Source organism: Trifolium pratense, linkage group LG5 (assembly GCF_020283565.1).
Source record: "Trifolium pratense cultivar HEN17-A07 linkage group LG5, ARS_RC_1.1, whole genome shotgun sequence".
Taxonomy (NCBI): Eukaryota; Viridiplantae; Streptophyta; class Magnoliopsida; order Fabales; family Fabaceae; genus Trifolium; species Trifolium pratense.
In genome coordinates, this window is record NC_060063.1 from 29,172,336 (window position 1) to 29,199,327 (window position 26,992).

Sequence of the window (26,992 nt, forward strand, 5' to 3'; positions counted from 1 at the left end):
TTAGAAAGTTTCTTAAGGATTTTGAGTTCTTTAAGCAGGTAGATAGATGATTGATCATTGTATGTGCCCCGGAGTCCAGTTCCAATTGTATGTACCAAAAAAGAAGAAGATGATTGATCACTATATATAGTAAACTTAGGTTGGAAGAGAAGAACATATCTTATGTATTCCAAAGATTTTTTTGCAGAAATTAATTATCGCTATACGACGGTGAAAACTTTATACAAATAACATTGTAATAAAAATAGGGTGCAATTGTTGAAAATTTCATCACAATAAATTGGGCGAGGGAATGAAATTGGTATCAGTAATTGAAAATTAAATGACATGATAACATGTATTCTAGCCACATGACATGGTAATGTATTTAAATACTCCTATATAAATTTTGTGTTAAGTATTGTAAGCAAAATTTTTTTTGAGTTAATACACAAACTTTATTATTGCAATTGTAAATTATGGAAACGCAAGAATTTATGATGAGGTAAGAATGACTTTTATTATCGGTGTAAAACAATTTTACACATGTGTATAGTATTGAAACATCATGTATTGTGTTGCAACACATTATTAAATGTACGTGCAAAATAATTTTACAGATGGTGTACATAAATTAAACTCTTACTAGAACTTTGACCCATGCGGTGCATGGGTCTAATTAGGTGTAATATGTAACAATAAAAAATAAAATACAAAAATTTTAAGAGCATTTTCAATAAGAGTAGTATAAGAAATTTCATGGACTAATTATTCTATATTTGTTTATGTGCTTATTTTATATTTTATATATTTTTTAAATAATTTTTGAACCTCATCGTTTTGTTTACTTATTAAAAAAAATTGCTGATAACTAAAGGTTAAAAAATTGATGATAATTAAAGGTTAAAAAAAATTAAAGACGTAATCAAGAACATAAACTTAAGTAGACATCCATAAATAAATAAAAATTGTGATTAATTCCGCCGTTCAAATTTATTGAAAACAGGGTTAACATATTAGGATTCCTAAATTCTTTCATAATTGAAGCACATGTTTTAGCGGTTGAAAGGTTTTATTGTAAGTAAGAGATGCATGTTCGATGACAAATCTGTATATTTTTAATATAAAGCTGCAATAAAAAGAAAGAGAAAATGAGGGAAAAAAAATTTGGTTTAGGGTTAGCTTATGTTAGCAAGCTTATAATATAAGAGATTATCGGATTTTAATTGTTTAAATTGTGCAATGAAAATTGATGATGCTTAATTGTCGTATGAAATCTTTCCTATGAAAGTTGATGGAGCTTAACACTTTGTGGACATAATTTAAATCACAATTGGTCTGCTAGTGCATATTATATCAATTGATCATCGGTTAATATTAAATCTGCAATATTAAAAACAAAATAATGAATGTGATTAGTGACATGACTATGGTTGTGTTTGGTTGTATTGCAAAAAAAAATTGATTTAGTAGAATTGAGTTTGATAATAACTTTCCAAATTACACGTGATAATAACTTTCCAAATCTCACGTGATAATTATTCTCTAAATTTATGATCCGGTAGAAAAAAAATCATTGATCAGGAAAGATATAAAAATATTTCGTGATGAATAATATAGTCAACAATAATTTTGATATGATATACTTTTAAAATTGATGGTGCTTATCAATTATTGCACATAATTTTAATCACAATTGGTATACTTGCCATAATGGTTGGAAATATTGCCTTGCATTGAATGGTTGCGGGTTCGAATCCTAGTCAAGACAAAATTGTATTATTTTTTTAAAAAAATTGCAAGATAAAATGGAGGGAAAACAAGGAAAACAAATTAGGGTTTAGAGTTTGCTTGTGTATACAAGCTTATAAGTTATAATATAAAAGATTTATTATTGAAATTAGAATTTGAAAATTATGGTAACAAAAAAAATTATGGAAAGTGAACCAGTGATAGAGTAATAGAGGCAACTGAATGTTTCATTGCAGAATTTCAGGAAGCAAAGTTGAATTTGAATTTGGTAAAGTTGGAGTTTCAGGAAGCAAAGTTGGTAAAGTTGGAGTTTCAGGAAGCAAAGTTGAACTACACCCATTTTCAACAAAAACTTGTAGAAGAACAAAGTAGTTATTCAAAAACAAGGATTATGGAGGAACCGGAAACCTTAGATTTTAGGAATTGAGGAAAGTGGCTATTCTTTAAAACAATTTGTATTGGTATAATTTGATTGAGGAACTTGAAGTAATGCTTACAAGAAATCAAACATCACTTCTTAATCAAACATCACTTCTTGAAGTTAATCCAGTGTTTTTAAGATTTGGGTTTCATGTCTTAATTTATATATTCATGTTTCACTTTGACTGGATGGAATCTAATCAAATACATTTTCCATTTTCAAGCTCCTAATCAATGCAAGACAAAGACAACAACAAAAATGAAATGAAGATTGTAAGTCCAATTTTGAAGAGAAGAAAATGGAGAAAAAAAGAAAGAAAAGGACATTTTTATTGTTGAAAAGGACATTTTCAGGCTCCTAACCAATGCATCTGTGTCTTCCTGTTATGTTGTGTAAAATTCTTGGGCAATCCCATTGGTATTTATAGATAAAGGATTTCAAAAGAGAAATTTAAAATATTAATTTGTGAGACTTGGACACCAAGTTTTTTCTTGTGTGCAAGCAAAGAAAAGTAATTAAAAAAATAAAACCAACAATATTGGGGTCAAATTCAATGAATTTACTGATCCAAAGCTGCATTTGCCTTGTGTGGGCCATAGAGTTTAACCAAAAAAATAAACAACCAGCAATGTATTCAAAATAAATGAAAATCTTAATTAAACTCAAAACAGCCATTTTTTCAATTCTACGGTGGAAATTAAGTGATTCTTGTTGTCAAGAGTATAGATTTTATGGTTTAAGGCTGTCTAGTAATGCAAATTTAAAAAATACTACAAATTATGATTGTCTAATAATCTAATTAAACCAAACATACCATGAGAATGGGGTCCGTTTAGGATGGACCAAAAGATCTATTTGTCCATGTTGGGCAAATGTGTTATAACCATTAGATTAGGTTGACCCAATGATCTTACAATATACTCTCTATACCATATAATTCTCTTCCACAACCACACATTTTCTTCATCTCTCTTTAACAATTTTTTTATTTTAAAAATAGAACATTAAATGTTTTTCCGGTGTTTTTTAAAAATAAAAGAATATTAATTTTCTTCCACTTATTTATTGAGAAGTAAACTAATTGAGTCAGAGAAAAATCATTCTATATAAAAATATTTTCTTATTTTTCGTTCTCTAGAAAATATACTGTTATTAGTAATGGTAGGAAATTTTAATGGTCCTTTCTTGTGACTATAGCTTCTCAAAATTGCAAATTATTAATTAAAATTTAAAATGACTTGAACAATTGTACTCCTACAAAACCACCTTTAACAATTGAGTATAAAACACAGAAACTGGAGAAAATTTGTTAACACTAGCCATGGCTGAAGAAGGGATGGAGTGGTTCTTTGAGTGAAAAGAAAGAGAAAGAAGCTAATGGGTGTTGTTTCTTGATTGTGGGAAGAAAAATCATTATTGGGTTAAACTTAAATTTTTGAGGGAGAACAAATTAGCAGGAAAGTGATGACATAAGGAAGTAATTTTAGAACAGTGTAAAGCTTCCATAGATGGCAAGTAATAATAACACTGTTAAACTGCAAAATGGCAAGAGAGTAGCTTCCATAGATGGAAGGTTGAAGAAGGTGGAAGTGGAAGAACAAAGAGGGTTCGATCCCCCATGGCTGTGTTTTGTCAATCTATCTAAATAATAGAATACTGCCAAAAAATATTAAAATGATCGTGATTCAATGATCATAATAACAAGGTTGTTTTATTTGAGGAAAAGTTGAAGACAATTTTTAAATGGGAAATATTAAGAAGGCCTTATTTTTAGAAACTTGACACAAATTCGAGAAACTCTTCCATGGTCCAGTGACCAAACTCAGTTTTGGTCTCAACCAACCAAAATTTGACAACTCATATCACTTTATCAACTCACTCACACTTAAAAAAAAGTTAGAAAATATTCTTCTTCTCACATAAACCACCAACGGGTCAACTAAGCTATACACCACCAACAAAGTTAGTTACAGAATTATTCAGAACATTTAGCATTTATAACAAGGACTATTCTTTCAATGAATTGTGTAGTGAAGGATCTAAACACCAAGAAAATATGAACATTTCTTCCCCGTTTGACCACGGGACCATGGAAGAGTTTCTCCACAAATTCACAATTTCCCTGGCGGGTTGTCAAGCAACATACTATTTTTGTTTTCATGTATTTCTTGTATTAAATGTCGGACAATTAAGATAAGGGTCTTAAAATATGATAAATTATTTAATACTAATGATGTTTACTTTGGTACCGGTAGTCTGGTAAATAAATGTATTATAAATTAATTCTCAAATAAATTTATTATAGATTAACATAAAAATAAAAATATAATGTGATGTTGAATTTTGTCTACAAAGTATTTATTTATTAATTATAAATACTTATGAGTTTTCACTCACCCAATTTTTACTCACACAATACTCCTATTTATTTATTAATTGTAAATACTCATGAGTTTTTACTCACCCAATTTTTACTCACTCAATTTATGATGTTATAGAGAACATCATCAATAGTTATATTTTTTACTTTGTCTTTATCTCCTTTTTCTTACTTTGTTTTTACCTTATCATTGAGTACTTCTAATACTCTAAATTTATACTTAAACTCCTATTTTATATTTATCTATAATATATAATACCTATTTATCATTAAAAGAAAAAGTGTTATATTTTTTGACAACATAATTATATTTTTAATTTGTGTGCAAAATTCTTAAACATCAATATTCGTTTTGAATTGTGAGAGTAATATTTATATATCTTTATTGTACAAAATACTAGTATTTTTATCTCCAAGAATAAAATTATTATTATTATTATTCTATAAAAATAATATTATTCTATAAAAATCGGCACTGTCTACAAACCAAACAAAACAAATAAAATGCAATAATAAAATAGGAGCAATGCTATGGACACACTCTCAAACACACCATCTTTAACACACTCTCTTTCATTGATCCATGTCATCACTTTTTAAAAATCATTTACTTGCTAACCGGTAATGGTGGTTTAGATACACACCTTTTATAAAAATAAAAAATAAAAACTAATTCTGTATATATATAAAAAAAAACTAATTCAAATTAAAGAAAATAAAAACTAATACAATATCACGAGCAATACGCCAATACACAAATTCATAATGTATTTATGTTTCACTTTATTTTAATCTGAAACATTGTTTAGATATAAATTTCAAACTTCAAATTAATTTTTCCGTTATGTTACAAAAAAAACTATTAATTTGAAAATGGGTGAAGGAATAAAATGATGTAAAAAAATGATAAAAGGCCAAATAAGTTATTTAATTATAAAGACCAAAATAATTAAAAAAATAACATTTAAATAATTTTATTAATTTTAATAAATTTGGAGAAATATATTTTGGTATAGGAATTTTGAAATTAAGTAACACAAACTCTAGGTTTGAATTTCTTTTATTATACACATAAAAGGTAAACAATTGTATTATTAAATTTAATAAAAATGCAATGTTGGACATAATACTATTCTCACCACTGTTTTAGGATATTACTCATTAACCCCACAACCTTTCTCCTCCTTATTTTTTTCCACCATCATTCTGTAACCCCCCAAGTCCCTAACTAATTTTACGCTCCAATCTCTCCTCTCCATACGCCGCCGCCGCCGCGAGATTTCCTCTCACACCACCGCGAGTAATTTTTTTATTTTAGATGAAATATGTTTAGATATCCAGTAATTTTAACAATTTTTTTTTAAAATTTTATAATTAATGAATTATCTTTCAAATTAGTGTTTATTCTTGTATTTGGTGCATAATAAAACATGGAAATATTTTTGACTTCTTTTCTCTATTATTGTTTTGCTTCAGTTTTGTATTTGGTTCAGTTTTTTTTTTTTTTGAGGAAATATATTTGGTTATGTTTGATTTTAACCACTTTGCTTGTTAAATTTTCTACTTACATTATATTATGATGAAACTTTTAAAAAAGTAAAAGGATATTTTATTTTAAAAAATTCTATTTTTTTGCCCAGATTATATGAAAAAATCTTATTTACTTCCAAATCAGGGAGGAAGTGATAAAAAACAAATTAGCTTCAATTTTAAACAGGTCAAGTGATAAAAAACTTTAAATAACTTCATATTAGAATTGCAGCTTAAATCATGAATTGTCCATATTATAGCTTAGTCTTTTGTCTTTGTTTTGTACTAGTTTTTTACCCGTGCTTTCACGCGGTCCACTATTTTTTATTTTTTATTTTGAATTATGACTCATTATATTTTTTTTATAACCATATGTATTTTTTTTTTGGTTTTTGTATATGTAAACAAACTTATAACTTATATCTTCTCACTCTTATTTTTTTTGTTTGAAAATAAATACTCCATAAGTTTCTTCTTAAGTGTCCTTTTAAAATAATAATATCAAGTTAAGAAAGTGTATTTGTGCACCTTATCTTTCTATTATACCCTAATTTTAATCCACCAATAAATTCCTATTTTTTTTGCACACAATAAATTTAATATATTACATACTAAAAAAAACAAAATTTAATGTTAGGTACCAAATTTTTTTTTAAAAAAAAAAAACTTTAGTTTTTCAAATATATAGCATTAATTTGTTTTATTGAAAAGATAAGTGTAATTGACAAAGAGTACAATCGACAAATCGTATCCTTAAAACACCAAATGAACCATTAAATAGGAACGCTAAATCCGACATTTTTGGACACTTAAAATAGAACGGGGGAATATGATTTATAGAAATAATAAAAAATTACAATGTTGAGTAGGGATAACAAAAAAAATCGTATTTGTGAATATCCGTGGATAAAAAGTAGATAGCTCAATGGATATATGCAGAAAAAATAAATAGATATAAAAATATACACTATAATTAAATGTATGTCTAGGGAAAAATAATTTAAAAGACGTGTTATATATAAAAAGGAAAACAAAAACTTCGAAAGAGTCTTATATTAGAGACGAATGTATAAAAATATGCACTATAATTAGTGTATGTTTGTGGAAAAAATAATTAATGCCCTTAAAAATTTAAAAAGAGTATTATAAAAAGGGATAAAGGAAAATGTCAAAAGAATTTTATATTAAAAAAAGAAGGTAGAAAAAATTTAGAAATTCAGTTAGGGAATAAAAATTGTAATTTAGTTCAAATAAACAAAAATAATAAAATGAGACTGTAAAAACAAATAATTTCACGATAAAAAAATACACAAATAAAAAAAATTGTTTTTATTAAATTTAATAACAAATACAATTTTTGACAAAGTACTATTCACACCACAATTGTAAGTCATACACCACTTGCACTAACAGACTTGGGCCAAGCCCAATATAACTGATTAAGCCATATCCTTTCTCTTATGCTCATACTTTCATTTGTAACCGAACAATGATACGCTCTCCCTCCTCATTCGCCGCCGCGAACTTACCCTCGCCACCCACCGGCGAGGTAGAACTCGCTTCACCACAAAAAACTCGGTTTTCTTCATCTCCTCAATTATCTCTTCACCAAGAGACTATTCTTTGTTTGTTACCAAACCATCGATGTCAAAAGCTCCATTTTTATGGTCAACTCCGCCCATAAAATCTCTGTTTTCGACCACCTCTGATCTTATCTGTGTGGAGTTGAGCAATGGATATGTCATCTTCATCTCTTGAACTTTGAGTTCGGTTAGTTTATTTCAATATCTGACACCGTCACCGGAAACCACCGCGGCGACATTCATCTCCATTATAGGTATGAACTTTTTTTATGACAATGGCAATCCTAAATATTCTTCTAACTCTATTTTGATTTAGCTCCTCATGCAAAACCGTATTTTCTTCTTTGTTCCAGTCATGTTGACTCTTTGTATACAAAACTTCATGCATGGTCTGTTCGTTGTAGCCACTGTTATTTTGGGTAATTTTAGTTTGAACATTGAATTAAACCCTTTTTAATTGGTTCTTTCTTTCAAAGATATGTATTTGATTTTGTTTGGTTCAAAACTGTAGTTCTGTAATTAGTGTTAAATTTTCCACTTAAGAAATTTAATTTTGAATTAATATTATTTTCCCTATCACACGCTCACTTTTACAACTTTAAGATGAATAAATAAATAATTTATATTACAGTTTGGATTTCAATTTTACTAACTCTTAATTATGCATTATGTTATGCTTTAATGTGGATTGATCTGCATATGTCTTCTTCTGTTCTCTGATTTGGATTCTGGTTTTTTTTCCTCCTTGGATATAGTTATAGAATGTTATTGATTTTTTGGTATTTAAATTTGTTATATTTGCTGGAAAATTCATCAGTTGACTCCTTTATTTTAATTACTTCCTCACCAAATAATTAATAAATCAAAGTAAAAAGAAATTAAAAAAATAAAAATAAATCATGAGACTTAATGATATCTATGTGTACATGACTTGGTTGTTTCTACTTTTTCACCAAGTATACACCCTCTAGTTGTAAATTGACTATTTATACAATATTATCATTTGCGGTCATTGTTTAGAGATAGATTCCTCCGAAATGAAACTATTGAAGATGAGAGGTCTCCTTCTACAGAGTGGATTGAATTAGTTCAATTAAGACAACGACACTGTCTCCGGTATAAGGTATGCAATTAAAATAACTGGTGTATGTCAAAGTCTCTAATTGAGTTTCCACTTCATTAAGATTCTTGATTGATGTGTCTGTCAATGTCTCTAATGAGCAGATAATAATAACTGATCAGAAACTTCTATGAACTTTGTATGCTTATGTGTATGCCAATGAATCTACGTAGGATTTTCTCTATAATATATTAATATGTGATTATAATTTTTTTCACTTGAGTTACATTATCAAATGATTCAAAATGATCAAAATCATCTGTCTACAATAGTTCTTCCCGACCAACTTTGTATTATGTGTATGGAAATACTAATTTTTATGATGGGTCTGTATCTTCACATTGGTGTTGAATTCCAATGTTTCTTGGTATAATGTTTTTGAGTTAAGAAAGAGAAGTGCATAGTTGGTAACCCAGCTTTCCTATCTTTTTATGTAATCCTTTTTTAAAAACTAATAGTCCTCTATTGTTGGTGGTATAGATTCCATTTGAAGTACTGCTTCTTCCTTTCTTGCCTCGTAGATGCTATCACATTAGCATTCAAGGTAAACATCTTTTACTATAACCTTGTAAGAATATTTTTCAATCAAGATCATAAAATTTCAAAAAATATTATATAACTAACTATCCTCTTTGTTGGTTTTGGACACCTATGGTGGGGAGATGCAAAAAAACTGGTTTGATACATTTAGTATAGCAAGCTTCGGTTCATTTATTGTATTATTTTGGTTGTTCTTCACATGAAGTTTAGTAAGTTTTAGTTCAGTTATTGAACCAACAAATTCTCAATAGTCTAACATGTCACATGATTGTTTTTATGAAAATTTTCTTTATAAAAAATTGAAAATATTTTGAAATTATTTATTTTGCTGCAGATGTTGTCTCCAAAGCTGATCCGTTGAAGTCGTTCCCTGTGATATATGCAACAGAAGATCGTTATCTCACACAACACGAGCTATTAATGTGTCTGTGTGACAACACAGGAAGGAATACATGAGGTGAGAAAAATCTTCACTACATTTTCATAGTGTAATGCTATTATGCATGATTGTATGAAGAAAGTGATTATTTGGTCTTAATTTTATGCTGATTGAATTGATGTTGCATCAGATTCATGTGTATATAAAATAGAATGCACTAACATTTATTTTTACTACTAATTCAGTTAAGTTAATCCTAGCCAAGCTAAAAAAAACTCCCAACTCATAACTCTAATTAAATAACAATAAATTTGTAAACTCGGTAAAGTTATGAAACAACTTATTAGATTGCTTCCTGAATAAGAGGGGGTATAAAGCTGGAAGCAATAGTTGCAATCTTCAGAATTTGAATTCCCACTTTATTAGGATTATTGATTTATATGTGTACATCATTGAAACTATGTAGGGTTTCTGTAAATATAAACTTCTATAAACTATTTGCAAAGAAGTAATTGTTAGTAAATTGCACAACATTTTTTTTAATATGACTGCAAATTTTGTCACTAATGACATTCATGTAATTATTATGCTTTAATAATAGAAAAATATACAAAATAAATACCAAACTGAACTTGATAGAAAAACATTTCATTACCTTTGTGAAGCACAAGCTCATCCTTAAAAGAAGTGAGTCTCACCTATGAAAAAAGATAAAAAATTAATCACAACAAAGTAACAATAAATGGTTCATGGCCTCATGCTTTGTTCATATATTCATGCTAACTAAAAAATTTATTGTGGATGTGATCTAATCAAATGAGTTTTCCATTTTCAGGCTCAAGAAATGAATGCAAAACAAACAAAAAGGAAATGAAGATTTGGTGATGGAGCTTGTTGTCTAGATGTGAAGAAAATGAAAGCAAATAAGGGCTATATATATTGTTGAGAATTTGTACCTTCTACATGCTCTTCAAGTTTTGTATTAATATAATATTAATATAATTTATTTCTTTTAAGTAATACATTAAATCTGGACCATAAATTCAAAAACAGATTGGGAGGGGAAAAAATAAAAAAACCAGTTAAAGCCTACCCAAAGAAGAGGTAAAAACCAGTTAAAGCTTACCAAAAAAAAAAAAATTCCCCTAACTGAGATGACTTGGCATAGCTAGTTGCAATCTACAGTAGCCAATTTTCTATTCCTTTTTGTCCAGTATATGGCTTTTATAAATTGAACTTAATAGAAAGTATATGTAATTAGCTTTTAAGGAGTTATAAAGAAAAACTAAACATAAATTATTATGAGTTAGTAATTTAAGAATGTATTACTAAAGACAACATTCATGAAAGAAATGAGATCCTTGCCTTTGGAACATAGAAGCAAGATCCTCTAAAGAAGTGAGTTCATAACCTGCATAGAGAAATAGAGAAAGACCAAACATAATGACAATATAAGTCTCAAACAAAGGAACTAATAAATTGCATAGAGAAATAGTTCATAACCTTGATCTTTTTTCATATATTCATGTTTCACTTTGACTGGATGAAATCTAATCAAATACATTTTCCATTTTCAGGCTCCTAATCAATGCAAGACAAAGACAACAACAAAAAGGAAATGAAAATTGTTAGTCCAATTTTGAAGAGAAGAAAATGGAGAAAAAAAGAAAGAAAAGGACATTTTTATTGTTGAAAAGGACATTTTCAGGCTCCTAATCAATGCATCTGTGTCTTCCTGTTATGCTGTGTAAAATTCTTGGACAATCCCATTGGTATTTATAGATAAAGGATTTTAAAAGAGAAATTTAAAATATTAATTTGTGAGACTTGGGCACCTAGTTTATCTTTAATGGGTCCGTTTAGAATGGACAAAAACATGAAGGAGTTTTCACCATAAGAGTAGTAGAGAGAGATCTTGAACTTTTGAAGAAGCTATGAGATGTTTTTTAGCTTCTTTTGTGAAAATAAATAAATAATTATTATTATTATTATGATATGTGATGTTTAAATTAGACGTGTGTGAAGTTGGACATGTCTTTGTTCTTGAAAATAGTGTCATTTTGAGTGCTTTTGTGGAAGTACATATACCTATTTTTTTCAGAAAATTTTTGTAGGCATGTGACTATGTGTAGGCTAAAAAGCTGTGATTGAATAAGACAGAACTAGACATACCATTGAAATATTCCACTGGGTCGCACCCGCCCATTCATACCCAAGTGAGACTGAGAAATAAAACTCTTGGGACCCGCAAACCACTTGAATCCGACCCGTCACCTTCATTTTCTAACGGGTTACTCGGGTTTCGGTCGGGTTGTATTTATTTGCTCAGCCCTAGTCTTGACTGTCTTGTGATAGAGCTAGAAAGCGATGGCTTTGAACTAAAAAAGGCCTAATATTTAAAAGTGTCCTTTTTGAACCAATGTTGTGATAGGAGTTCAAAATTTTAATAGTTATATAAGTGTCTATTTGGTGAAAAGTATTGTCTCTTTAGAAACTTAGTAATTAAAGACAATATGGACCCATTGAAGTTTTGGTCGATTATGGACCAATTTTTCCTCAACTTGAACAACATTTGACAGCCGTTAGATGAAACAGACTTATAAATTCTATCATAGTATTTTCTTAGTAGTGTGTGCATTCTACTTTCACCTACTAGAATAATTAGTTTTTATTTATTAATCCAATCCAACACACCAACAAACAACCATGTCTTTTGTTTTACTGGAAAAATTGTTCCTAACTAGATAGTGTGTGTTTGGTTTGTCGGTGAAGAGAATTGAGTTTGACAGAATTGATTTTGGTTAAAAGTGAGTTGAACAGAATTGATTTATGTTTGGGTATGTTAAGGTAAAAGTGATTCTTAACATTTGATGTTATTTGAATAATTTGATTCAAAATTACTTTTAAATGTGTAAATTATCAAAAGTCCTATCATATATATAAATCATAAGTGATCTATAAAAAATAATAGAATTATCAAATAAAAAACTCCAATCCAATATTTCCAATAAAAGGAAACCCAATAGTATTTCTACCTGTGTTATTTAGGAAACCCTATATTAAAACAAGAAACATTACTTCAATTATTTTCACAATTTATCTAGAACTTTCAAACCCAACAAAGACAATTCTTCTCCTTCCCTCAACTATTCTTCACCAATCTTTTTTTTTTTTGAATACTGCAAAATTTTATTAAGAAAGAGATCTATGCACAAGAAGTACAATAGAAACTCCAAGAGGTACATACAACAAATACAAAAAAGGGAAGGCAAGGAAGACATTTTTATTTATTTTTAATCAGCAATAATTTATTGATAGAGCATTGATATATACCACGAACAAAATTTTAACGAGAACCACGAAAAACGTGTCACACGTCTGTTTTTCTTTTTTGGGTGTGATTTAGTTTACTTTGCTTTTTTAATTAAAAATTATATATTTTAATTTTTAAAACAAATATGCCGGTGATTTCCATCGTTCATATCATTCCCACCGTCTTTATTAAGGCTCGGTCTAGGGTGAGCAAGCTGGTCATATAGTGTACCGGTGAATCAGTTACTTTAACCATTAGATTATGAATGTCACTTTAACTATCATGAAGATTTCATACCAAAGCAAAGCTTAGTCATATGTTTTAATGTTCATCTTTCTCTCTCTACGTTTCTCTCTCTTCACTATGAGTCCAAAAAGTTCTGAGTTCATCCTTCATTATCAATTAACATTATCCAATTTGGGTGTCACGAGAGATGGTCTACCCTTTTCTTGGTATCAGTGTCACGAGAGATGGTCTACCCTGATCGTGTTGATCAGAATGATGCGACTTCGCCGACGTTTGCGGTGGTTGAAAGCGTTGAGACCCCTGTTGAAGCGGAGGGGGGTTGTGTACCTGCAGGCACTCCGACGCTCAAGTCAGTTTGTGTTTGTAAAGGTTTTCTTAGCTAGATAATGCGTACCTTGCAAATGAAGTGGAGATGCATATATATAGCCCCCAGCGCTGGGCTAAGGCCCTTGATGGCATTAATGGCCATCAAGTGGCTGCCGGAAAACGGCTAAGGAGCCATGATGTGCAGTTATTGCTCATCATTCCGGTTTGCGGCCGTTACAATACGTAAGAGTATCAGACCGTTGGAGTCTTGCTCGGATAGTGTATGTTCGACAGCTTCTGATGCTCGAGCTCGATGCTCGGCCCAGAACATACCCTTTTCTAATTTGAGTAATTTCTTGCCAATTTAAATTTGGGTTACGAGTTTTTTTTTTTTATGAAAAGAGTTTGGATTATGAGGTTGTAGTTTATTTGTTGACATGAATTTTTCATTTGTTGTGGCTGATTGTTTATTCTACAGCTTTATCAAAATCAGATTGCAAATTTGCAATGGTTATGGAATAGATTATAGAGTACCCTAATTGATTTTAGCAGAGACGGTGGTTTTGTATTCATATTTTGTGAAAGGTTGTGGTTTAGGATATGGAATTCACAGACATTTAATAAAGGGCGGATTCTACGGTGGGTGAGTGCTTCATATAGCTCACCGGTGCATACTAAAATAATAAATCAGGACCGTTCTTTCATGAGGGTACATAATAAAGTGTATGTATTTGATAATTTTTCATTATTCACACTCTCTTCCCTTCCTTTGATGTCTCTCAAGCTTTTCAAGCAAACAAATCATTGTAGAAAAACGTTGAATCAATAGTGTGTTTCAAAAATTAAAATCAAAAGCAAACAAAGGACAAGAAAACAGTAATTTGGAAAGGGTTGAAGAAAAAAATAAACGGGGGTATGTGAAAAAATTCTGGATATTGAAAAATTCAAGAGAGGAAATTAAAAAATTCTTGTAAATAAAATGATACCCATATTTATTCACCTCATTATACACACTTTTTGAAGAAAAATATGTTCTTAAATATATGAAATTCTATTTATGAAAATTTCATGAAACCACAACCCAGATCTGAAGGAATTGGTGTCATTGTAAAAATTACTGTTCACAATCTTCTTCAACTTTGGAAAAATTCGATATTTAAAAAACAAAAGGAGTATGCATGCGACGGCTCCGATATAACTTTAATATTGTTATTAGAATTATTTTCATGGTTGATTGACACTAAGATTTCATCTTGTTCAATTGCAATTTTAGATCTAATTTGCTTGATTTTGTTCATAGATCATAACCGCTCTAGTACTTTTTTGTTTTTCAATCAAACTTTGGTTGAAAATATTGGGACTTGGGAAGTGAGTATCTTTGTATAAGATGATGTGAGTCTCAATTTCTAAATTCAGAGATAAAGTTAAGCAGGGGAGAGGTGAGGTCTGAGGGTTGTTTTTTCTTTTGGTATATCAAATAAGTACATAGAGTGACATCATTCGTTGTTCTCGTGAATAAGCATTTTTCTTTCACTTTCACTTCACTTTCATTCCTACCGAACAATAACAAAATCATCTCACTTTCTATTAAATTTCACTCCATTGAATCCTTTCGCAATCTTTCCTTTTAACTTTCTTTCCTCATCCAAACAAATCATAAAGGAATTGATTTCATCAAAAGTGCGAGAGTCGAATTTCAATCAGCGCTGCTTCTGCTGTTGCTGAAGTGCAATTCCTCCGATCTTGAATGGCTTCTTCTTCTTCTTCCCATGGACGCTGCCTTCTCCACAATCACAGTCATCACCACCACTGCACACACTTCCCCCTCCGCCGTCACTGTCTTCACTGCCCCCTCCACTAAATCAAACTCAAAACCTGGCTTTTCCTTTGATAATTGACCTGGCTAGTTTGATTTTCTACTATTTCTCTTTGTAGCATTATTTCCTGCTGCATTTCATTAGATTATGGATACTGTGCTGTCCATGTTAGCCTAGTTTCTAACTGTATATCTCTTATTGTCCATGGTTCGATCTATATCATAGAGATTCAATTAGGAGCTCACTGAAAATGTTCATCACCTCAACAACAACAACACCACCAACAACAACACCTCAACCTCCATCTCAATCTCCATCTTCACCACCACCACCACCACCACCACCTCAACCTCCATCTCAACCACCCATACCACCTCCATCTCCCACAGGACCTACACCAGATCTATCCCCCCACACCATCTCCATCTCCAACAATGATCAAGAAGATGAAATTGTTCCGGAATCATTAACAACAACACCACCAACAACAACACCTCAACCTCCATCTCAATCTCCATCTTCACCACCACCACCACCACCTCAACCTCCATCTCAACCACCCATACCACCTCCATCTCCCACAGGACCTACACCAGATCTATCCCCCCACACCATCTCCATCTCCAACAATGATCAAGAAGATGAAATTGTTCCGGAAGCTCCAACATCCATCACTCCTACTACTACTACTACCTGTATGTATAGCATTCTATTTATTCTATTTTATTGAGGAATTAATGCTATGCACACACGTGGAATGCTATGCACACACGTTCTGTCAAAAAATATAACACTTTTTCTTTTAGTGATAAATATGTATTATATATTATAGATAAATATAAAATAGGAGTCTAGGTATAAATTTGGAGTATTAGAAGTACTCAATGATAAGGTAAAAACAAAGTAAGAAAAAGGAGATAAAGACAAAGTAAAAAATATAACTATTGATGATGTTCTCTATAACATCATAAATTGAGTGAGTAAAAATTAGGTGAGTAAAAACTCATGAGTATTTACAATTAATAAATAAATAGGAGTATTGTGTGAGTAAAAATTGGGTGAGTGAAAACTCATAAGTATTTACGATTAATAAATAAATACTTTGTAGACAAAATTCAACATCACATTATATTTTTATTTTTATGTTTAATCTATAATAAATTTATTTGAGAATTAATTTATAATACATTTATCTACCAGACTACCAGTACCAAAGTAAACATCATTAGTATTAAATAATTTATCATATTTTAAGACCCTTATCTTAGTTGTCCGACATTTAATACAAGAAATACATGAAAACAAAAATAGTATGTTGCTTGACAACCCACCAGTGAAATTGAGAATTTGTGGAGAAACTCTTCCATGGTCCTGTGGTCAAACGGGGAAGAAATGTTCATATTTTCTTGGTGTTTAGATCCTTCACTACACAATTCATTGAAAGAATAATCCTTGTTATAAATGCTAAATGTTCTTGCACTTGGCTGTACGCGAATAATTTTGTAACTAACTTTGTTGGTGGTGTAGCTTAGTTGACCCGTTGGTGGTTTATGTGAGAAGAAGAATATTTTCTAACTTTTTTTTTTAAGTGTGAGTGAGTTGTTAAAGTGATATGAGTTGTCAAATTTTGGTTGGTTGAGACCAAAACTGAGTTTGGTCACTGGACCATGGAAGAGTTTCTCGAATTTGTGTCAAGTTTCTAAAAATAAGGCCTTCTCAATATTTCCCATTTAAAAATTGTCTTCAACTTTTCCTCAAATAAAACAACCTTATTATTATCATTCTGCGAGTGTTACATAGTTGTGAAAGTGAAACTCTTAATATGATCAAGGGCGGATCCATACTCAGCCCAGAGTGTGCAAGTACACTCACTCAAATTTTGATAATTGCACCTGTATTCAAACTTTATTTATATTTGCACCCCCTGAAAAATTTAAGGACACGCTAACATGTATTCTAGGCACATGGTAATGTATTTAAATACTCCTATATAAATTTTGTGTTAAGTATTGTAACCAAATTTTTTTTGAGTTAATACACAAATTTTAAGAGAACATTTTTATTATTGCAATTGTAAATTATGGAAACGCAAGAATTTATGATGAGGTAAGAATGACTTTTATTATCGGTGTAAAACAATTTTACACATGTGTTTAGTATTGAAACATCATGTATTGTGTTGCAACACATTATTAAATGTACGTGCAAAATAATTTTTCAATGATGGTGTACAGAAATTAAACTTTTATTTATTTATTATTGAAATTAGAATTCGAAAATTATGGTAACCAAAAAAAATTATGGAAAGTGAAAGGTCTTCTTTAGAATTACAAAAAAAAAATGAGAAAGAAACTGAAGAGTTGGGGAAGTTTAGGCAGGAGGATGATTAATTAATTTAGGCGGTAAGCATGTTTTTTGCCTTAATATATTACAGTAATAATAATAATTAATGCCTTAATATATTAAAGATTAAAGATGAGCTCGCTATAATTTAAATAATTACTAGTATATTTTATTTTAATTTTGACTAAGTTTATGTTTTAATTTAGTGTAAATATCTTTTTTGTCTCAATAAAATTAATAAATTTTATTCCTATGAAAACAACACATGTTTTCATTCCTGAAAAAAAAATTATTTGATAAATTTTAACATATCTTTGATATTTATTGAACATGACATAGACTTACATAGGTTTAACATAATATAAGCACATCTTCAAAAGGATCGTAAAATTGACATTAAAAAGAACAAAAATTGTTCATGACTAAAAATATAACATAATTTTTTTAGAAATGAAAACATGAAATTATTTTTATAGGAACGAAAAAGTTAAAAAAATTTGTACCTCTGACTCAGGGTCTTGGATCCGCCATTGAATATGACAATGTCAAGAGAGACTTAAGTTTAGATTTAGAAATAAGAACACTCAAGCTAAAAATAACAAGTAATTATATTTTTAATGTTAGCAAGTTATATTATATGTAATTCAAACTTTATACGTCCTTATTCACTTATTAACCTAAATGTAATTCTATATTATTATTTATCATATTTTTCATAATAACAGTTTGTTTATTTATATATAGTCAGGCAAAGGGCCCAAACATTCACAATTGCCATATTCCTGCAATTGTTGTTTGCCCTTTTGAACTTATTTGCCAAGCTGTCGATGGATGACGGGAGGAGCAGTTTTGTCTTCGTTGCCTATCGAAGTATAGTGGCATTTATGGTTGTAACACCATTTGCATTATACTTTCAATGGTATAAAAATATTCTTCTCTTCTAGTCTTAATTCATTTCTTCTACTTAGAGTTCTTGTCATATCCAAAAAAAAAACTGAACTTTTTTCCTGTCCGTTTAATAGGAATCAATTGCCAAAAATTACAACAGGAATATTCTTTAGGATATTGGCAACTAGTCTGCTAGGGTAAGTTTCATTTATTATATATAGTCAGTTATTTGAATATATTTTCTTATTAATTAATTAATAATCAATTAAATCTGCACATTTTTACTAAATTTATATTTAATTTGTTAATTATCAGGCTTTTGGATCAAAATTTGTACTTGTTGGGGATGAAATACACCACAGCAACCTACGCGACTGCCATGAGCAATTTGCTCCCTGTTATCACATTCATTTTGGCTTGTATTCACAGGTAACTTTCAACTGATCTTGTCATTTATTTACTTTTATTAAAACACGCATTTGTCATAATAAAAGAGAGAAAATCAAATTAGTAATATAAAAGAGAGAAAGCGCACCTAACACATTATCTTTAAAAATTTAGTTATTATATATCTATAACAATTATAAAACAAAAAAAAATGATAACAAAAAAAAAATTCAAGAAAAGGGGAAAAAAACAGTTGTTATTAAATTTAAGGAATAACCCTTCCGACCCCCTTTCTTTCACATGGTCTTCATCTTTTTTTATTTTATTTTATTTTTATTTTATTTTTTATATTTTTTTTTATGAATGAACATCTTATTGCTTAAAATCATTCTATATATGTCACTAATTATTTGAGAATATATAATCAATGGAGAAATTAAGAACCAAAAACAATAATTTTTTTTTTGGGTTACCTAACCAAAAACAATAACAAAAGAACAAACTAAGTGAGAAAGAGACTGAAAAATTAAAAGTGAAACATATATCATCTATCTATTTTCATGCATAAAAGGTGAGGAGCAAAAATCATATAAGGATCTAGAAATCAATAAGACGGAGGACCGAATGGGCCGATTTTTTTAAATAACAAATAGTACATATAAAATAAAATCACTATAGTTTTTTTGACAAGCACTGAAGCACCTAAAACAAAATAAAATTTTGTGATAAAATAAAGGAAAATGCTAACATGTTAAAAAATTGGATATGGTAATTTTTACTAAAAAATTTTGTAATCAATTTCTTAAAATTACAAAAAATGCTCTTATCGATACAAAATTTCTATCTTTAAATTCATTAAAGTTCGTTATAAAGCACAAGTTAGCAAAACTCTAAAATAGAATAGACTAACATATGTTAGATTAGATGTTGTATAAAAAGAAGTAGCTAGTAAATAGGATGCATGTCATTAGCAACCGATAGACATTAAATGATCATCTATTTGAACCACTAGTACACAAAAAGACAATAACTAAAACACTCACTCCCACCATTCATTTACCGGATATACACACACAAATGCCCAACTTAATAACTTATAAATTATTACTACCGGACTATGAATAATATCGAAATGATTCAAGAAAATCTGTTCGATAAGAAATATTGAGAAGATAAAGACAAATAATGATAGATTCAAATGTCAATATTGTTATTGGAGTAAAGTTCTTAGGTTTGAGATTTATTGTATTGTAGGTTTGAATTGGAATCTGAAATTATTGGTTAAGTCGGAAGATATCCGAACTTTCTTATTCGTGCGATTTTTTATTTAAGTTGAAGTTTTTCATATTTCTGTTTAAGCAACAAAATGAAATGAGCAGTGCAATTTAATGCAGCAATATTGATGTGAAGAGAAGTACAAAATCATGACAATATAAAAGTCAATTTGCACATTCACTCATTTGTATTGAATCAATCATATTATGTAAAAGTGAGTCAATCGGATGAAAATCATTATATAAAATTTGCTGCTTAAAAACTACATCCATCTTTTGAGAACATTAAGCAATGAAAATGACTTTTTTGTTGTCTGATTTCACGACGAGTACTATTTAGTACAACAAATCAGAATGATAGTTTAAATACGCATTTGATGGAAATTATTGGTAGTAATAATAAATTGTCTATTCAATAAAGAAATATTGAGAAGATATAAGCATATGAATATATATATATATATATTAATTAGCCTACCGGAATATGCATAATATCAAAATGATTCAAGAAAACTTTCCGTTTTTGGAATATGAAATCTGAAACTTTTGTCACTTCAAATTGTACATTCAAGAACACCTTCAACCTAAAATCAAGGATATTTTTGGGTTTATGGGGAATCTGGTAGCAATATCGGAGGCCTAAAGAGCAAATTTCATAGCATATTACTATCCAGATGTGTTCAATACAAGGGGTTTAAGCGGTTTAGAAAATCTTCCTAGCAAGGGTGATATTTGAGAAATGACACCAAATGCATATTTAATTATTAAAATAGATAAAATCGCTATGATGAATTGTGTTGTAATAATTATAATGGATACGAGTTATCAAGTCAAGTTTTTGAAAATATGTCACTACGTATATGTCATTACGTATATGGAGATTATATTAATTTTATGTTAGTCATTGTTACTGAATTTAAAATTGATAGAATATAGGATTATACTATATTTTTCAGCCATAATTACAGATTTAATATAATTGTACTGATTCTGGCTCGTCTAAGCTTTGTGTGTGATGGGCCTAGCTTTTGTAATTTTGTAAGCCTTGGGGTTAATATGCCTTCTATTTTCCCTTTGTACTTCTTTATTTATATATAATATATTACTTTAGCCGTAATCAGTCTTCATGAACCCCTTATTATTGCATAATAACAAATATATGCGCCCTAGTTTAAGCACCTACCTTTCCTCATGGGCTTGTTGTAATATACTAGATTTCCCATCCGTGCGACGCACAGGAAAGAATTTGTTTATATGATATGGTTTAGGGAGGGGTTGGAGCCCCTCCTTGTCCTCCTCCAGTCCGTCCCTTATTATAATAAAAATAATGGTGGCACTTTAAGTATTTATGTTTGTCGAAAAAAAACGGTTGAGTAAATATGGATACAAAGAGGAAAGGTAGGTGCTTAAAAACTTGTCAAATAACTCTTTTTTGCTTTATTATATTCTATAATTCTATGATTTAAATTTAAATAAAAATAATGTGCTTTGTCAATCACCTCTTTAGCACTTTATTTAACTTTAACTAATTGAGATTTTTTTTTTGGGTGTCAAGGACCGAAACTATCAACCTAGGATCTAGACGACACCAAGCAAAGGTGTTAGGCACAATACTTATTGTTTTGGGTGCCATGGTGATGACAATGGTTAAAGGTTCCATACTGTTTGGGACAGTTGGAGCCATTAACCACGGTCATCATGGTGGTTCTCATACAATAGTTGGATTGATCTTCATCTTATTAGGGTGTACATCTTTTGCTTATTCCAGTATCCTCCAAGTAAGTTGCTCTATCTCAGAGTTAATGGCTCTATCTCATATTAACTTTTTTAATTTGGTACTAACAAAATACAATTAACCTAATTTTTTTTCTAGACTATCCTCATTAATGAGTACCACTTCCCAGCACTCTCCCTTGTTTCAACTAATTCCTTTTTGGGGAGTATTGGAGGGCTAATAGTCGCTTGGATTGTAGAAAGTCGATCTTCTTATACAGTATGGACGATCTTTAGATGGGATCTGACATTACTGTCTATCATTTATGCGGTATGATATAATATTACTTAATTTTAAGCAAACTACTACTATTGTAATTTAAATAATTAAACTAATTTACTTAATTTTAAAAAAATTACAGGGAGTATTTTGCACAGGCATTGGTTACTACTTGGAAGGAGTAGTAATGCAAGCTAGAGGGCCGGTGTATGTATCATCATTTGGTCCTCTCTGCATGATATTCGTTGCTGTCTTGGAGGTGTTCCTCCTTGGGGAACAATTATTGCTCGGAAGGTAATTATAAAAGTCAAATAATATTTGAAATTAATAAGAATTATAAAGTAATATAATCTATTTGGTTAACTAATTAAATTAAATATATTTAATATTGTAGGTTGATAGGCGCAGTTGTGATTTGCGTGGGACTCTACTGTGCCTTGTGGGGGAGAGCCAGAGATGTCACCAGGTCATCACAAGACGCCCGAGATGAAAATCACATCCCGTGATAGTGATAGAGGCAACTGAATGTTTCATTGCAGAATTTCAGGAAGCAAAGTTGAAATTAAGGGCTAAACTGTTTCACTTGTTTTTTTTTTTTTCACAAATTAAAACTTATTTTATCATAGACCAAAGTGATTCAAACAATTTTTATCACTATCACCTTGTATCTGTTTTGGGCTTAACATTGCTTCAAAAGGGATAATTATCTCTTCCAATAATCTAAGTTCTTCTCTCATTTTTGATATATAGTAACTTATTATGGGTGCGTCTAATCTGCTAAATAATAAGATAATTTTTTATTCGTTGCATAACTTGTCTAAAATATTAAAATAATTTTTTATCCACCAAAACATCATACAAGACATAATTAATTTGTTCAAAACCTTAATCTTGTCGTGTACTATTTTATTCTGTCGTGATCTACACTTACATTTTTTTAATCAAACAGGACCCTATATTTATGTGTAACTAAGTCTCTATTCTCGATGGTGTTGGGATTATCAATTATATGTCGATATATGTAACTATGACTTGTTGAGAGAGCCAATTGAAAGTGTCACTTTCGTCCATTGCCCTCCATTATACGTGCCCTCCATTATACGTGCCCTCCATTGCCAAGGGTCAGTAAACTTGGTAGGGTGCAAAAAACACTTATTAAATTGGTTATGGAAGGCTTTTTTAAATCGGTTCCTGATCGATTTAATTCCCGTCGATTTAGTAAGTTTTTCGTTTTTAAATCAGGTTTCAACCCGATTTAAAATATTTTATTAAATCCAGTTGCCCGATTTCAAAGATTTTATTAAATCAGTTCGCCCAATTTAAAAAGTGTTAAAAAATTCATAGAAGTTTTTTAATCTATTTGATCCGATTTAAAATCCAAAACTAACTCGGCTCAATCGATTTAACAACCTCATTTTAAATCTGTTCGTATCTCACCTGATTTAAATTCTATTCATTTTCTTTTATTTTTCTTTTACTATTGTCTCACCCGATTTTTTTTCTATTAATATGAACAATCACAACCATTTTTTTTTTAAATTGTATATTTACACAGGAGAACATAAATAGCATTGATGTATTAAATTACTTGTAAGTGAATGCAGGACAAATTATTCTCTCCTTCAGACTTCAAAATCTGAAAGACCATAACTAATTACAATAGTATCATGTATCACTCTACAATTTCTACCTAATATATTAGATAATTATTCTATGAGTACAAGAACTCACTAGATAAAAAGTTACAACCTGCATAATATTGCAGGGAAGAGAAACTCAAGGCCACTAACAAAATATCAGCAAAAGAATAGAAACTAAATCCACCACAAGCCAACAAACTTACCGCCTCCTCACTAACAAAAGGCACTGCCCCACTACACAGTATTGAAAACTCTCAAAAACATAATCACACGCAGGTCTCAAAAACATTTAGTTACTAGTCAACTTCACCTCATTCTACAAGGACTTTGATTAACATAACATGATCAAGCTTGCACTAACCCTGTCACCCCAATGAAAACCTGGTTCAAAATGCAAGAAATTATAGACAAATATTGACCTTGTTTACCATAACCTAATAAAGTGATGCAGGATGGATATTCCATATATACACACAATCAATCACCAACCTTCAAACAAAGATGATTCACAGATTCAATCTTATTTACAATCATAATGATTGTCGTGTAAGCATTCTTAGGAGAAAAAACGATAACAATTCACTAAATCCAATGGCTACAATTATTACAATTGCATTACTAAATCCAAGAAAAACCATTAACCAAATGATGAAACACTTCCTAACAAAGAAACCAAACAAAAAAAAAGTGAAAAGAACTATAATTTAATATATAGAAAACAAACAACATAAGAATAGAAGCATTGAATGTTCATACCTGGAAAGATTCAACATTGAAATTTTACCGCTAAGGCACTCTGTCACAAGAATCTGCCTCATTTTTTTTTCTTCCAAATTCTGAAGTTGTTAGGAACAATATTACTTTGATCGAAATCAACTGGTGTCTTTACACCATTGTAACGTAAACTCATCTGTTTCATTCGTGTGCCACATCTACACCTCTTTTTTGTAGGCTGAATATCATTCTCACTTAGTGAAGGAGCGGATGGATCATCCATGTGTCTGCATTAAAAGATATATAATAATCATTTCCCTAGTTTGTTGTGGATGGCCAGTTCACAAAAACACCTAACATTGTTGTTAACCATCTTTACTTGGCTTTCTTGATTCCAAAGTTTTTATATATACCTTCAAATGATCAATCAAGGGAAAAGGAAAATGTTTCAAAAGACCAAAGTACATTATTTTTTTCTAATGGCAAATAAAATTTATAAACACTACACAAATCACCTGGATTCAATTATAAGATTACAAAACAATATAGCAGGAATACACAACCAATGTATATCACACTAAAAGACACATATCTAAAAGAATTCAACAAGCTCAACCAATATCCTAGAACAAAAGCACCACCACACAAGTATAAATGCAGCAGAAACACGATTCTACTTATTGACACTATACTAGATTACAAAACAAATGATAAAACAAATTGAAGCTTAGAAAACACAATATCACACAACACAGAAAATTTAATCAAGATAAATAAAAGTTGGGAGCTACATACTGAAGAAAGAGAGATACCTACTACAGCGACTGAATGCGAAGATGACGACGGCTGCGCCGAAGAGACCCTTGAAAACTCTGAACGCACAAAGTAGCAAAACAAAAGGGGACCTTAGAATGAGGAAATCTGAATCTGGAAATTGGAAATGGAAACAACAACGAAGAATGAGGAAAAGACCAAAATCAAAATGGAATTTGAACAAACCTTAGATCTGGTCAAGGATCAAATTGACATTCAAAAATCAATTTTTTATAAATAAAAACAAATACAATAAAAATTTAGAAATCCGTCCAAAAACCCATAAACTCATCTCCAACATCATCCCTTGCCCATAATTCATAAAAAATGTAGTAGTTAACATTTTTTTAAAAATGCAAATAATGTATTAAAAATAACAAACTAATCCAAATTTACTCACTATTAACAAACCTAAAAAAACTACATTCCTAAGTAAAAAAAAAAAAAAATCTACATTCCATGGCACCAAAAGCTCGCAAATTCACTCACTATTATCATGGTCGTCGTCATCATCATCATCAAATTCAAGTAGTAAAACAAGATACAATGTTATTTATTTAATAGAAAACAATAAAAATATAAAGTAAAATAGAAAGTCAGTGTATCTAGGTTTTTTGGGTTGAGATTTGGGGATAAAGCTTTATCACACCTTCCATTGTTTGCGTTCTATTCTGAAGAAGAAGACAAAATTTACCCCTTCCAACGTCACCACAAATCCACAATCCTTGAAGTCCTTCGGGTTTTGTATGAAATAAAATAAGTGTGTATTAAAAGAAAATAATAATATATTATGAGATTTTTTATTCTGTGTGATTTTTTTAAAGTATAGTTTTTTAGTTTACGAGGAAAAAAAATTAGGTTTAAACACAGTTTTGGTCATCCAAATTTTACAATTGTATGATTTTGTCCCCTAAATTTTAATTGCTTGATTTTAACCTCCTAAGTCTATGGTAAGAAGGAGTAAGAAAATAATATTCTCTTACATCAAAGATCGTATATGGAAGAAAATGAATTCTTGGAGAGGGAGAGTGATGACAGTAAATTCCATGATATTTTTAGTAGTATTTTAGGTTAGTTTTTAGTTATTTTAGTATTCTTTTGATAGCCAAAGCATGAAAAATACCTAAGGAATGAAGTTACTTGACCAAGAAGCAAGAGTTGAAGAAAATACACAAAAAGTAGCAAAAACGGAAGAAAAGAGCTAAATATACCACATCGTACCAAAAACGCCATAACCGGAGCTACGAGTATCAGATTGAGGCCCGTGACTATGCGTTAGTTTGATTTAACGAAATCAAAAGAAAATATTAAGAGATGTTTTTTTACGTGTTTTAAGGTTTGAGAATGAGAATGGTCTGAGACACGAGTCATACGTCAGGGCCTCGAAATCATCCGGGTAGAGAAAAGTCATACGTCAGCCCCTTCCTTTTTCATTCCATTTATTGATTAAATATTGAATAATTTAAGCAAGATGAAGAAGAAACAAACCAAGCAAACAAAGCATAGACAATATATATGTATATGTACCAACTGAAGCTTTTGTTAATTTCGTCGATTTTGCTTAATCGTATTTA

At 30.1% G+C, this 26,992-nt stretch overlaps 1 protein-coding gene and 2 long non-coding RNA genes across 6 annotated transcripts; 2 read left to right on the forward strand and 1 right to left on the reverse strand.

Annotated features, from left to right (window-relative positions):
• The first annotated feature begins 7,757 nt into the window (after nucleotides 1-7,757).
• On the forward strand, nucleotides 7,758-11,629 carry LOC123887045. 2 transcript variants are annotated; one of them, XR_006801325.1, is made up of 5 exons: nucleotides 7,758-7,899; nucleotides 8,666-8,768; nucleotides 9,246-9,309; nucleotides 9,640-9,762; nucleotides 10,520-10,693. It is a non-coding gene; the product is annotated as an uncharacterized LOC123887045 (long non-coding RNA). The 2 variants fall into 2 exon arrangements; XR_006801326.1 differs by having other exon boundaries at nucleotides 7,766-7,899; nucleotides 7,999-8,768; nucleotides 10,520-11,629.
• A 3,935-nt stretch (nucleotides 11,630-15,564) lies between these two features.
• LOC123886406 (WAT1-related protein At2g37460-like) lies at nucleotides 15,565-22,308 on the forward strand. Its single transcript, XM_045935724.1, has 6 exons — nucleotides 15,565-16,061; nucleotides 18,454-18,628; nucleotides 18,732-18,794; nucleotides 18,913-19,026; nucleotides 21,814-22,036; nucleotides 22,132-22,308. Exons 1-6 carry the CDS (start codon nucleotides 15,617-15,619, stop codon nucleotides 22,306-22,308), a joined length of 1,197 nt encoding a protein of 398 aa, XP_045791680.1. The 5' UTR covers nucleotides 15,565-15,616.
• Nucleotides 22,309-23,797: 1,489 nt separating this feature from the next.
• LOC123887521 lies at nucleotides 23,798-26,152 on the reverse strand. Of its 3 annotated transcripts, none has more exons than XR_006801541.1 (4): nucleotides 26,068-26,152; nucleotides 25,418-25,532; nucleotides 24,648-24,892; nucleotides 23,798-24,272 (listed from the first exon to the last, which is right to left on the reverse strand). It is a non-coding gene; the product is annotated as an uncharacterized LOC123887521 (long non-coding RNA). The 3 variants fall into 3 exon arrangements; XR_006801543.1 differs by having other exon boundaries at nucleotides 24,648-25,018; XR_006801542.1 differs by lacking the exon at nucleotides 26,068-26,152 and adding an exon at nucleotides 25,908-26,059.
• Nucleotides 26,153-26,992: the final 840 nt, after the last annotated feature.

Coding starts and splice junctions, on each gene's coding strand:
- LOC123886406 (XM_045935724.1), top strand. CDS start 15,617: ATGTTCATCACCTCAACAACAACAACACCACCAACAACAACACCTCAA. Junction 16,062..18,453: donor TCCTACTACTACTACTACCT/GTATGTATAGCA, acceptor ATTTATATATAG/TCAGGCAAAGGGCCCAAACA. Junction 22,037..22,131: donor CTTATTCCAGTATCCTCCAA/GTAAGTTGCTCT, acceptor TTTTTTTTCTAG/ACTATCCTCATTAATGAGTA.